General features: G+C 41.7%; 1 protein-coding gene across 3 annotated transcripts in view; it reads right to left on the bottom strand.

The window, feature by feature from the left end:
- LOC118098944 (phospholipid phosphatase-related protein type 5) overlaps positions 1 to 12,690 on the bottom strand; it is a 100,375-nt gene that overhangs the window by 64,652 nt on the left and 23,033 nt on the right. For 2 of the 3 annotated variants that reach the window (XM_035143221.2, XM_035143222.2), the window contains exon 1: positions 2,493 to 2,985. In XM_035143221.2, coding sequence (XP_034999112.1) covers positions 2,493 to 2,696 — 204 coding nt within the window. In that variant the 5' untranslated portion in view covers positions 2,697 to 2,985. Of the gene's footprint in view, positions 1 to 2,492; positions 2,986 to 12,690 lie in introns of those variants that run through there. The other variant, XM_035143220.2, reaches the window with a different exon arrangement.

The raw sequence follows: 12,690 nt of genomic DNA, 5'->3' as shown, positions 1-12,690 counted from the left end.
ATGTCATTATATCGACATGTCTTAAATATCTATGGAGGAAAAGTTATGCGATAATTATCGATATCACGTTTTTTTTGTCCGCTGTATGGATCAGACGCCAAAGAACCACCGAATCCTACACTTCCAACAATGCAGCTCCATGTTGTCTTTTCATCAGACCCTCCTTGGTTGGTAAATGGCAATATAACATCATTCGAACTTCACTTCTCCAGTTTTTAAAAAAGGCATTTCCCTGACCTGACAAACCAGTCAGTCAAGAAAAAAGGGCTTCCTAAGAACATGACACTTTTTCTTACAAGATGCCTTCTGTTGTGTCTTGCTCATCAATTCAAATTTTCAGCAGGGAGACAAAAGTGAAGCAGCTGTCCTCTCTGTACCGATTGCAATCATTTATACTTGGTCTACATGTGTGCCACTGGTACACTGAAGCTGCACACAACTATACTACATGTTGCTCAGTCTGAATGAGAACATCTCAACTTAATTACATCAAAATGTAATATTTAGTGCAAATACTTCTGCCATCAAAGAGAAAATCCTGGGGCAGCAGAGGAGACAGAAGCAAACCTATGTTTCTAAATCTGGTTCAATGCAATATTGCTGCTATGAGACGGAGACTGAGAGTGTGCTGCAGGATGCTTGGGCTGTAGTCACTTATTCGGCTCGGTGCGTGTGTGTGTGTGTGTGTGTGTGTGTGTGTGTGTGTGTGTGTGTGTGTGTGTGTGTGTGTGTATACAGAGGCAGGCAGGCAAGTAGCTGCAGAGTCAGACACCCCTGTTGGCTGCATTTTATAAGTTCATTGCACAATCAGCTTGTAATTGGCAGAGCTAATGAAAGAGCACGGCAAAGCAAAGCTCAAGCGTCATACATTAGAGGCTATGCAGTTAATATGATGAGGACAGGAAGTCAGTGCAGTCTACTGTATATCTAACACCGTTATTTTGAGATTATTCAATTCAATTGTATTTGTATAGCGCCATGTATAATGTATAATGGAAGGCAAAGATCAGGCAGAAATCAGCAGGAATCTTAACAAAGATAATCACATTAGCATGCAAGACCCAGAGTGCATCTGAGATGACAGCTTGGCTGACTAATAACTCCTCAGAATAATCCAATTAACAACATCTGTCACTGCTCCACTCTTTGGAGATCAAATCAGATTATGGATCAACAGGTAGGTTTCTGACTGAGCTCTGACACAACAACATTCTAAAGGTGATGTTGCCATTTTGGGCATTATATCAAAGCTCAGGGAAAGATGTAGGAGAAAAGAGTGTGTTACAGCTGCAATAAGCGATGCATTTGGACTGTGAAATATGTCACTCCCAGTGCTGAGCCTCTTGCAACTCATTGCTTTGGCCTTTTGACCTCCAAACTCTCTCCTTCCAGCAGCAAGCAGCTGTTTTCAGTGAAAGACTCAGGGAGAACCCACTGTTCACCACATGCCCAGCACCATACAGCACACAGTGCGTTAGAGATAGACAGTGTCTGGTAGACATAGAGGGATGTTTAGAGGCTAAGAAGAGAAAAACATTTCTCAGGAGTTGGTAGAGACTAAAAACTGACCTGGACGAAAGTGAATATTTGACTAATCAGTTCATCAGGTGGACACAAACATGATCATATGCTCAGCAGCAGGTGGTGGTGCTGTGCACTCTAAGCTCATTCTACACATAGATGTGTTTATTACAGTAGCACTGAGACATTATTTTAGCAAAGGTGTTCTAAACATTAGCAATCTCTACAAAAAACAATATCACTTAAAATGAAGTCATCTGCTCATGAGTCATCTTCAGTCTATTTTGAAGAGATCAAATCAATACAGATAAACAGGAAGGTAGCTGGGTTATGGGAGATCAGTCTTTATCACATGGCATTGTAAATTTGGTCTTTCTCATTACATTGGAGATCGAAGACCAAGCATAAGTCAGCAGTAATCAATGTGGGAAATGTGATCTGTAGAAAAACCTATCAAGTACGGACCAACATCACCTCAAGATTAACAGTTGAACCAAAATCAGATTCTGTGGGTTTTTTTATCAACAAGAAAATGTAGGGTGGTAATCGCCAAATATTGATACCGTCATTATCAGATTATCTGTCATGTCATTTATTTATCTGCTTTTTATTGTTAAACAATATCATAAGATTAAACAAACAAAAAAAAACTCCCATCACAAGCTTGTGGAGCCCAAGGTGACATCCCAATCTGTCCGATTCTGTCAGGTTTTCATCTCAGTTCTACACGAGAGAATCAGCAGAGCTCCCGTTGGAGAGGCTGCAGCAGGGGATGCTGATACATGACCTGAATCATTCACCAATCATTCACACCACTGGACATCTATCGGCCGACAGAGGAATGAACTAATGTGTCAGAGTTACAGTATTATTAGAATAGAATAGAATGTATGTAAAAGCGGGCTGATCCCACGGCTCATCTGGACATAACACCGCTGAAGCTGCGGGTCCACTGGTCCAAGTTCACTCACCAGCAGCGTGGGCAGTCCGGCCACCACAGCGTAGAGGAGCACGGGCGGGACGGCGCTGCTGTCCTCCGGTCCCAGGTACGGTTTGGTGTAGGTGGTGTCGTAGCAGAAGAAGCCCTGCACGTGCACGCTGAAGGTGTCGGTGTACTCGAAGTAGTAGGCCAGCATGACGGTCCCGGCCATGATCACCAGCTGGAAGTACAGCATGATGCAGACGAAGAGCGAGAGACATTTAATTAGAACAATTGCTTTTTTTCGTCCTCCCCGTCCGTCTCTCTCCTACCCAGCCTCCTCCTCCTCCCCCCCGGTACCGACTCCCGCTGACCGCCTCATGTCGGCTCGGCTGCACGCGAGGAGCCGCTCTGTGATCACGGCGGAGGCTCGCTCGCTCTGGATCCCTCTGCTCTGCTGCTGCTGAGACTCAGGACTGTGTGTGTGTGTGTGTTTGTGTGTGTGTGTATGTGTAAGAGAGAGAAGAGGGGAGCGAGAGAGAGGAATGAGGTGTGTGTGTGTGTGTGTGTGTAAGAGAGAGAAGAGAGGGGAGCCAGAGAGGGGGAGGTGTGTGTGTGTGTGTGTGTGTGTGTGTGTGTAAGAGAGAGAAGGGAGGGGCAGAGAGAGAGCGAGAGAGAGAGTCAGGTGCATGTGTGTAAGAGAGAGAGAGAGGGAGGGAGAGAGAGGGGGAGTGAGGTGTGTGTGTGTATGAGAGAGAGAGAGGGGGGAGTGAGTGGTGTGTGGGTGTATGAGAGAGGGGGAGTGAGTGGTGGGTGTGTGTGTATGAGAGAGGGAGGAAAGGAAGGGTAGAGTGGTGTGTGTATGAGAGAGGGAGAAAGAAGGAGTGTGTAGAGAGGGGAGAAAGGAGAGGGTGTGTGTATGAGAGAGGGGGAGAAAAGGAAGGGTAGAGTGTGTGTATGAGAGAGAGGGGAGAAAAGGAAGGGTAGAGTGGTGTGTATGAGAGAGAGGGGGAGAAAAGGAAGGGTAGAGTGGTGTGTGTATGAGAGAGAGGGGGAGAAAAGGAAGGGTAGAGTGGTGTGTGTATGAGAGAGAGGGGTGAAAAGGAAGGGTAGAGTGGTGTGTGTATGAGAGAGATACTCTCAACTCTAAATTTAGCCCACATTTAATCATTGAATAAAATAAAATGAATGAGATGAGCAGAAGCTGCATGAACCGATGAGGATGAATTGAAGTATAGGTTTTCTCTGTATATTGTTGCACGTTATTGCTTTTAAGCAACGATGAAAGAAGTGTCTACAAGAGCAAACAGGATCAACCACAATATAATAAATACATTATACAATTTAACCCTTGTAACCATAAATGTAGTTAGAATTTTTTACCATTCTCTTTTAAATGTGTTTACGTCCAGTAATTGCCTTTATGTGTACGTTTTCATTCCTGCACAGGATTTAAACTGCATACTTGCACACAAAGAATTCACAGATGAGAATGTATGCAAGTACTACACCGTTACTGCTTGTAATTTCATCTCATGGACTGAAGCCTCCCTGTGCACTAATAAGTACATGTGGTGTACCCCTGTAACCATAAATGCAAGTTAGTGTTTTTTCTCCATTAACTTTTAAATGTTTTTACATCCAGTAATTGCCTTTATGTGTAAGTTTTCATCCCTGCACCGAAATTAAACTGCATACTTGCACACAAAGATAAGAATGCATGCAAGTACTACTCATGGACTGAAGCCTCCCTGTACACTAATCCGTGCATGTGGCCATGTGCATTCATTAAACTGGGTCTACACAAACTACTCTATCTGTGTGTATGGCTCAGTCCATGTCTACAGTCATCCAGAACTGGAGACCAAATCACTAGGTTTGTTTATTCCACACTCATTTCAGGTGCTGCATTTTATACATGACACCAGGCTAGGATCCCAGAGTAACTAAGGAACCATCTCATTGAGAATTCTCCCATCATCCACTGTAACATACTCTCAAATTAATGTTTATTATTGGCATGTTTTTAAAAAGGTGCTTATCTTGTTTCCCAGCAGTGTTGCAGACCTGCTGTTTCCACTCCATAATTCTGTCAAAGCACTTCACACATGTATCCTTCTTGCCAAGCTAGAATGGTTGTGTTGTGTTCATTACCCGCCACTGGGTCTAGTTATTTTTATTTTATCTATTTATTTATTTTTCTTGTGTTGCTGCAGTGACCCCATTTCCCCAAATGGATCATTGAAGCCTCATCTTATTTTATACTCTACGCACTCTGCCACCAGAAACACGTTATTCTGCCCTACTTGCACGTTCAAATCCATAAATGAAGGTGGAGGAGACAGAGGGACAGATGGACACGGACAGACAGAGGTGAGGATGCAGGGATGCCGGGCGTCAGCTGGGTACTCACTGACAGCACTGAGTAATGGCTGCCATTAATGTGTCATTCCATCATTACTCCCCATTTTATGACTAACTAGGCCAAATCTATATACTCCTAGCTTCATGCTCGAAGATGCCAGAGAGATGTAATGATGCATTTTCCCCTAAATTATACTATCATCAAAAATGGTTAATTACATCATGCATACATAAAGAATCTGCTGTTATTAGACTTACAACTGTCTAATAAACTATAAATCCCGGTCATCATGACTTTACGAGGAAACACTGACAGATTGTTTCATTGAGAGGATCGAGAGGAAAAGAGATTAAATGAAGCTAAGACTTCTTGTGCATGCCTCCTAAGTCAGTTATTCTGTTTTCATCCTGTTTTCATTATTCTTGTCTCATCTCACTTTGAGACAATCACTTTTGAGATGTCAAACTTGAACATGTTCTCCCTCTCCTGTCATTGAGTTTTCATTTCAGTACGGTGAACACTGCGTTAACCGCCTCCACTACTTTACCACATCTACTCAGGGTGCCTGGTAATCTCCCATCAAACCCTCCAACCAGAAGCCCTTTATGAGACCTCCAAACCTGACGCTTCAATATTCATCTAGGCCCTGGGGGAGCCTGGACACTCTTTTGGAATAACCAAATTCATAGTTCTACCTCCTGCTCGGATCTAAGCCCCAAAGTCTAATCATTCTGTTCACAATGAATCCAATTTTAATCTAATTTACTTTTTCCCATTTGTCCAGAAATTGAATGACCACGTGAAAGCAGAATGTTATTGGTGTCGCAAGGTGGAATTGTGAAAAAGGGAAACGGATTTTAGGCTTTGATGACTAAAATCCATATCATGCACCCCCCTTTGGACATCATGTTTGTTTGCGGTCTTGTCCCTTGAAGTCAGTCATAAACACTTCCTTTATGGTTTACTTCATGCTCATGGTAAAAGACTGCAAAAGGTGATTGGTTGGGGAGCATGTAGTCTGTCATGTCTCATGGCCATGACACAGCAAGGAAAAACACAGTTACCATTTTAATAGATAAACTATTGTGTAGTCTGAGCCCAGGATTTGGATGCTTGTATTTGCTCCTTAGTACTAAACACAAAATACAGCTGAGGCTGGAAGGATTGATTAGTTTCTCAAGCATGAACCAAATTCACATTTGAACGTGGTGATGGTGCCAGATGAAATGTCAGGGGATCATCACAGGGGCTAGAATTCATCCTGAGGGGAACATTTAAGTCTGAAACACATTTTATTGTACTCCATTCAATAGGTGAGGACACAATTTCAGACATTGTTCAACCTACTATGGCTGAGAACCTCGAGAACAGAGACATTTTAATGTGTCACAAGAAACAATAATGCATGCATTAAGCTACCACGTAGAGTGAATAGTGCCTGGGAACCCATTATTATCATGGAGGAGATGTGTGGAGTGTGAAGAAAATGGTAAGTATAGTATTTACTGGCTGAGGAGCTGCAGTTGCTCAGGAACTAAACACTACAGGTAAAGTTGATACGATCAAATGAATTCAGTGTTGCTGTTGCTGAACAGAGCTTTCTATTCAGTTGCAGCAGTTTGAGGAACGTAGGCTACAGACATTTACAGCCAGTGACACCTGTGACACTTCACACATCCGCCTGATGGTAATCATGCTGCACGTTCAACACAGCTCCAGGACAGTTCATTGCTTTCCAAGACATTCAGGTTAAATTTGTGATTTCAACCCAGCAATCTCCCAGCAGCTGCAGGATTTCCTGGATGTGGGAGAGTGCTGACATTTAGGTTTTCACATAGCCAACAGTACATAGGAACCCACTACTTAGAACATCATACTAATTCTGATAGTTTACTCCTTGTTCTCTAAGAACAACCTCAGTTCTCCGTGGATTTAATTCGACAAGATATCGGAAATGTTCCTTTGAAATTCTGCTCCATGTTTATCTCTAAAAACAGATTCTTCATGTGAATATATAGAAACTGTAGGCGAGTGACGAGATGTTGGGGCCAGAGGCATTCTGGTTTCCCTTTCAAGTTTGACCAATCACATTTGAGTAGGATTTGGTTGCCTGCAGGTAAACAGTTTGTGTGGAGAGCAAAAGAGCTGGACCTCATGGAATGAAATTCATTGGCGATCAGTTTTTAAATTTATCTGCATTCATGTACAGATAGCTGTAACTGGAGGTTAGGTAAAATGCTATGTGGACATAAATATCTACAAAAAGTAGTACAGTATGTTTTGTGTGGAGAAACGTTAAACGTGTGGGATAAAATAAACTATTCTGACTGTAAACAGTTTACAACCAACAGACGACTTGGCCCAGATTTCCGCTGTCTACATCGGAAGCCCCAAAATATTGTCCGTTGCCCCAAGAGGCTGATTCATTGTCAGACAATAGCCAATGGGCTCCGAGATAGGCTCCATGTTGGCATGACTGGATCACATTATGTCTGCAGATTAGTCAGCTGCACTCTCAAGTTGCACATTCAAGTTGCCAATCTCCTGTTCTACCACATCCAAAATGAGTTCTGCTGGATTCACATCATCTGGGGAGGTAACTGAAGTTCAGTGAACTCACTGTCATGTTCATGAAACCAGTTTGAGATGAGCTTTATACAGCCAAAGAGGGATGAACATGCTCAGCAAATACTCAGACAGGGTTTCAAAAGGCGATATATTGGTAGGAAGTGGGCCAAAGTGTGCAAAGAATAACACCAGCACTAGCATCCTGGACTGTTGACCTAAGGCAGGTTATGTCCGTGGATTCATGCTGTCGTCTTCAAATTCTGATCCGACCATCTTCTCAGCAGAAACCCAGATTCATCAGACAGGCCTCGTTTTTCAGTCTTCATCTGTCCAGTGTTGCAGCCTCAGATTTCTGTTCTTGGCTGACAGGAGCGGAACCCTGCTGTTGTAGCCCATCTGCCTCCAGGTTGGACATATTTTCCATTCTGAGATGATTTTCTGCTCACCAGATTTCAAAAGACTGGTTATATCTAAGTCCCAGTTTTCTGTCAAGTCGAACCAGTCTCACCACACCACTCAGACCCCTCTCATCAACAAAGTGTCTCCATCTGCAGAACTGCTGCTCACTACAGGTTTTATTTCTTTGTATGCCGTGGCTCCATTCTGATTTAAAACTGCAGAGACTTTTTTAAGTGAAAGAATTCAGTTTCAGAATCACTCACTCCAGCTTGTTTGACACCAACCATCATATCACAGCAGTCACATTTTCCTCAATATAATGTGAATAAGAACTGATCTGGGTTTATCTGTATCTGCACGATTGCACTATATGTGACCTGCTGATAGGATAGTTGCATAAATAAGCAGGTATATTAAATGTAATAAAGTTATTGGTGAGTCTAAATAATATTCTATATCAGATGTGAAATAAAATAAGATTTGTTTGTAAGCCTGCAAGTAAATTATGTAAAAACAAGGGTAATCATTTCTATACATTACTATATCCTGAAACGTTGGTTTTAACAGAGTATCTAATAAAAGTGAAAAAGATAAATTCCACACACAAACACAAATCAAGCAGAAAGTAGGCTCCAAATACAGCCAATCAGAGCACAGTTCATGTAAACAGTGGTGAGCCCACTGTAGACCTGTGTGTCCATCTGTCACCGTCCTTCTCATAGTCCCACAATCTCTGCTCTACTGCTAAGGTGCTGAATAGGTCTCACACACACACACACACACACACACACACACACACACACACACACACACACACAACAATCAAGCAGAAGAAGAAAGGCTCCACACGCCTGCACACACATTCATATACGCATACAGGATGTATCTCGGCTCACAATAAGAATAAATGTACTGTGTCAGAATGGTTTTCAGATTTCTGTTCAACAAAACCAAACCAGCATGTCTGTCAGCACCTCTTGTCTGTTTGTACATCCACCTGACTGAGCACTTGACTGTTGGCAACCTGGGAGAAAGTCAAACAGTAATGATAGTAGTGACACTGCATTGGCTTTATGCCAACTGTTTTTGGTTGTTTTATGAAAGAAGAGCGAATATTTATAACCCCCCTGACGGAGCCTAGGTGGATGCTGGGACGGTGGAGGGGCTGAATCTACCGGCAGCAATACTGACGCAACAGCAGCGGGGGGGCAAGCAAAAAAGGAAATGATGGGACATTTATTTGTGTTTAAATAGATTGCATAATTGGGACGATGTGTCTTGTAGAGGATGTGGAGAATGAGGCATATCACATGATTGGAGCAGCGCAGCTTGAGTTGGCTGCCATAACTAGCTCGCAAGCTTTGCTCCATTCTCGGTCTTTTAGGCGCACTTGTAATCAAAATTATTGTACGCCGTCATTTGAGCAACACAAGTCTGACGTACTAAACCGTCCTGGTTGAGTAATACGTTTAAAAGCTGAAATAAATCACTGTCATTGCTAAGCAGGAAAGAAAGGGGGGAGACTAGCATTCCATGACAGCTACAGGAAAGCAGAGAAGAGGACAGATCATCTTAGAATCTCACTGGCACAACTTCAGGAATTTCTGAGCACTAGAGACAAAAAAACATTCACCTGTCACAATACCATTTGTATTTGTTGGAAGCTTTAAAGCTCAGACAGACTTTGCAAAATGCCAAAAATATATATATAAGGTTATTAGAGGATTTGTTTTCAAAACTAACCCACAACAAATATATAATTTAACCAGCTGCCGATCCTCACACACAGTAACACTACGTGGGCCGCCATAGTAAATATGACATCAGAACCAATGATGACAGGCATATTTTACTTGTCTCACTCTCATCAGGAGCAGTAGACTTTTCCATCTCCTCCCGGAGGAGCAACTAATGAGCTTTGTTGCCTGGTGAATACAGGTGTCCCACTGCACAGCAGCTGCACTAAAGCGTGACAAGAACCTGACACACACACACACACACACACACACACACACACACACACACACACACACACACACACACACACACACACACACACACACACACACACACACACACACACACACACACACACACACACACACACGATCATGAAAGCAAGCAAAATCACACACATTTGTGATTTAACGCAGTATGTAGTTAAAATGAGATCAAAGTGCAATTCAGATCACTCATACAACAAAATGAACCCTGATGATTTGTTTTAAACTTTGACTACAGTCATTGTCAGTTGAACACAAACTGTGAATGCAGTTCCATTTTGATATGGAAAAAGACCTTTTTAAAACTCTTCATAACAATGCATTGTGTGGGTTTGATAAATGTGCTATTTTTCAGCATCACCCATGACAAACTTTATCGTGGTACCTTGATATCGTGTGACAACAGTGTGATATCACAGCCGCCAGGACAAGCTGATATATCAGGCTGTTAGGGTGTTGATATCACGCCACTTCTCCCTGAATGTAAATGAGATTTGAACAAGTTAAAATGTCACCTCCTCACTCCTGACACTAACACGGTCACAGAGAAGAAAATGAGCATAGAAAATGAGTCAGAGAAGATTCAAGGATACCTTTTGTCTTACATTTGCAGTTTTCTTCTAAGATAATCTTGTAATCACTTGGTTCGCTAAACTCTGGAAGACTCAAAAACTGTTCCAACAAAGTCTGACAGAGCAAGAAACAGTCAGACAACAGGCAAAGGTTTATTTGGAAATCATGTTATTACTACCCTTACTACAACAGTAAGTACAGAGAGGTCTACATCTTCAACCAACCACACACTGTATTTTGTCCAAACTCAAGTCCGTTGTATCACAACCTGATTAGATGATAACTAGCGGTTCTATATTATGTAGGTCGCTTAGGTCTTCGGATCAGGGCCTACTGGTTTTACCTCGCACTCGCCTGAGAACAAAAGGTGATCATGCCTTTGAGGTGGTTCAAACCTTTACCCCAATTACGATTAATTAACCATTATTCTGTGACCAACAGAGAATCTATAAATAGGCGTGTTGTGGTTGAAATATGAGAAATGCTTACATTGTGTTTTATTACACCATTATGCCAAAGGCAGCACCGTGACCTAGATATAGTCAATATATCACAGAAGTAAGCATGCAAAAATACCTTAGCTAACAGGGTTCGAGTCAAGTGTAGCACACCAGATTTGATTTCATCATCGCGTGTGAATAAACAGCTCGTATTAAAAAGGCAAAGCGGCAGAGGAGAAAACTTCAAAGTAACATGCTTCAAGCCGCCCAGGCTTATCTGGCATGTCACACTTCATAAGAAATTCATGCAGTGTCTTTCTTGCGACCCACTGATGTGAAGGCAGTTCCTGCAGGCCCCTGTTCATGAATGAAAATAATTGTGGCAGGCATGGGTGGAAGTGGAGACTGAATGCTGGGGCAGCCAGTGCAGCGGCGTGTTCTCCACATACACTGGGTCACATTAAAGAGGACACACAATGTACTATAGCCTATATACATTATTTGTGTGCTAATCCTGTACCTGATTTCACAGTGGTCTGCATTTAAAACTCTTAGGAAATGTAATTGTGGAAGGAATTCATAATTTACAATGCCAGTTTTTAAAAAAAATAATTCAACACTTGGTTCTATTCTTTAATCACGCAGTCTACAAACATGCAAGCAACTATGTGAGGCTGTGCTCGTGCACTCTGGGGCTTTTGGGAAAAAAACACTGTGGCTCTAAACACATTTCAGCTGAGGTCGACGGCAATGTCTTTATTTTAGCAGTTTTTATTTGATTGTAATTCATTTACTCTTGGCAAAATGCAATGAAATTTTGAGCTTTTGATAGTGCTACATGAAAAATCATTCAGTCATCATCAGTTTTTGTATTTATGAACCAAATTTCATGTCAATCTATCCTATAGCAAACAATGTTGACCTCATGTGGAGCTTTAAAGTCAGGGAATCACTAAATAATCACTAAATACCCAGATAACTATATAACTTTAAAAACTTTGATTTATCCTAAATTCATTCATATTTATCCTCTGGGAACCACACATGTCTGAACAAATTTTGTTCTCAGTCCATCAGGTAGATGTTGTGATAGGTCATCATTACAACTCCGGGACATGAATCTGAAGTAAATTTGAACTAAGTTGTAAAGATCTTCCAGTCTTGACCATACTGGTGGACTGAGTATGATTGACCAATGCTGTGATTCCTATTAGAGCAACTTCACACCACAAGTCACAGCATACACCTCTATTTGCCTTTTCCAAAAAGATCCCACATTCATCAACATGCTGCCAGACATAATAACTAGAGCACAAACAATAGTGCCAATCAAACCTAAGAAGAAGATGACTTTAAACTGTTGACAGTTAACTATATGGAAATGATGACTTTTTAAATCTGGATATTTAATTATGAATTAAGTCAGCTTCCGCTCACAATCAATACTACAGCTTCCAAAGGAGCTGAAAAATATTTGGATGGGGACATGACGTGTTGTTCACTACTCATCAGTCAGAGCAAAACAACAAAAATCTGTCAACCAAACAGAAAACGGCTAGGTTTAACATTATTCCAAACCCAGAAATTACATAAATGAAATGTAAAGTCTTCATTCTCTGAGAGTTAAGAGAGCAACTGCAGTTTTGTTAGTAGTAGAAACTCCAACACTACTCCATGCTAATGTTTCTCTATAACTGCTGGAGGTGGAAGTGAGCAACTGTTTTAGAACAAATTCAACACAACTTAAATCAGTGATTGCAGGTTTAAGTGAAGGTTCTGTTTCCACAGCTTAGTACATCATCCATAATCACTTGTTGCAAATTACACTGGTTACTTTTATATTGGACATATTAAAAAGGAAAAAACTAAAAGCCGATATGTCCTTGTCCTACTGATGGCTGT

The sequence above is a fragment of the Hippoglossus stenolepis genome, chromosome 19 (assembly GCF_022539355.2).
Source record: "Hippoglossus stenolepis isolate QCI-W04-F060 chromosome 19, HSTE1.2, whole genome shotgun sequence".
Taxonomy (NCBI): domain Eukaryota; kingdom Metazoa; phylum Chordata; class Actinopteri; order Pleuronectiformes; family Pleuronectidae; genus Hippoglossus; species Hippoglossus stenolepis.
The sequence above is the reverse complement of the archived record's forward strand: the minus strand, read 5'-3'. Positions and strand labels throughout refer to the sequence as shown.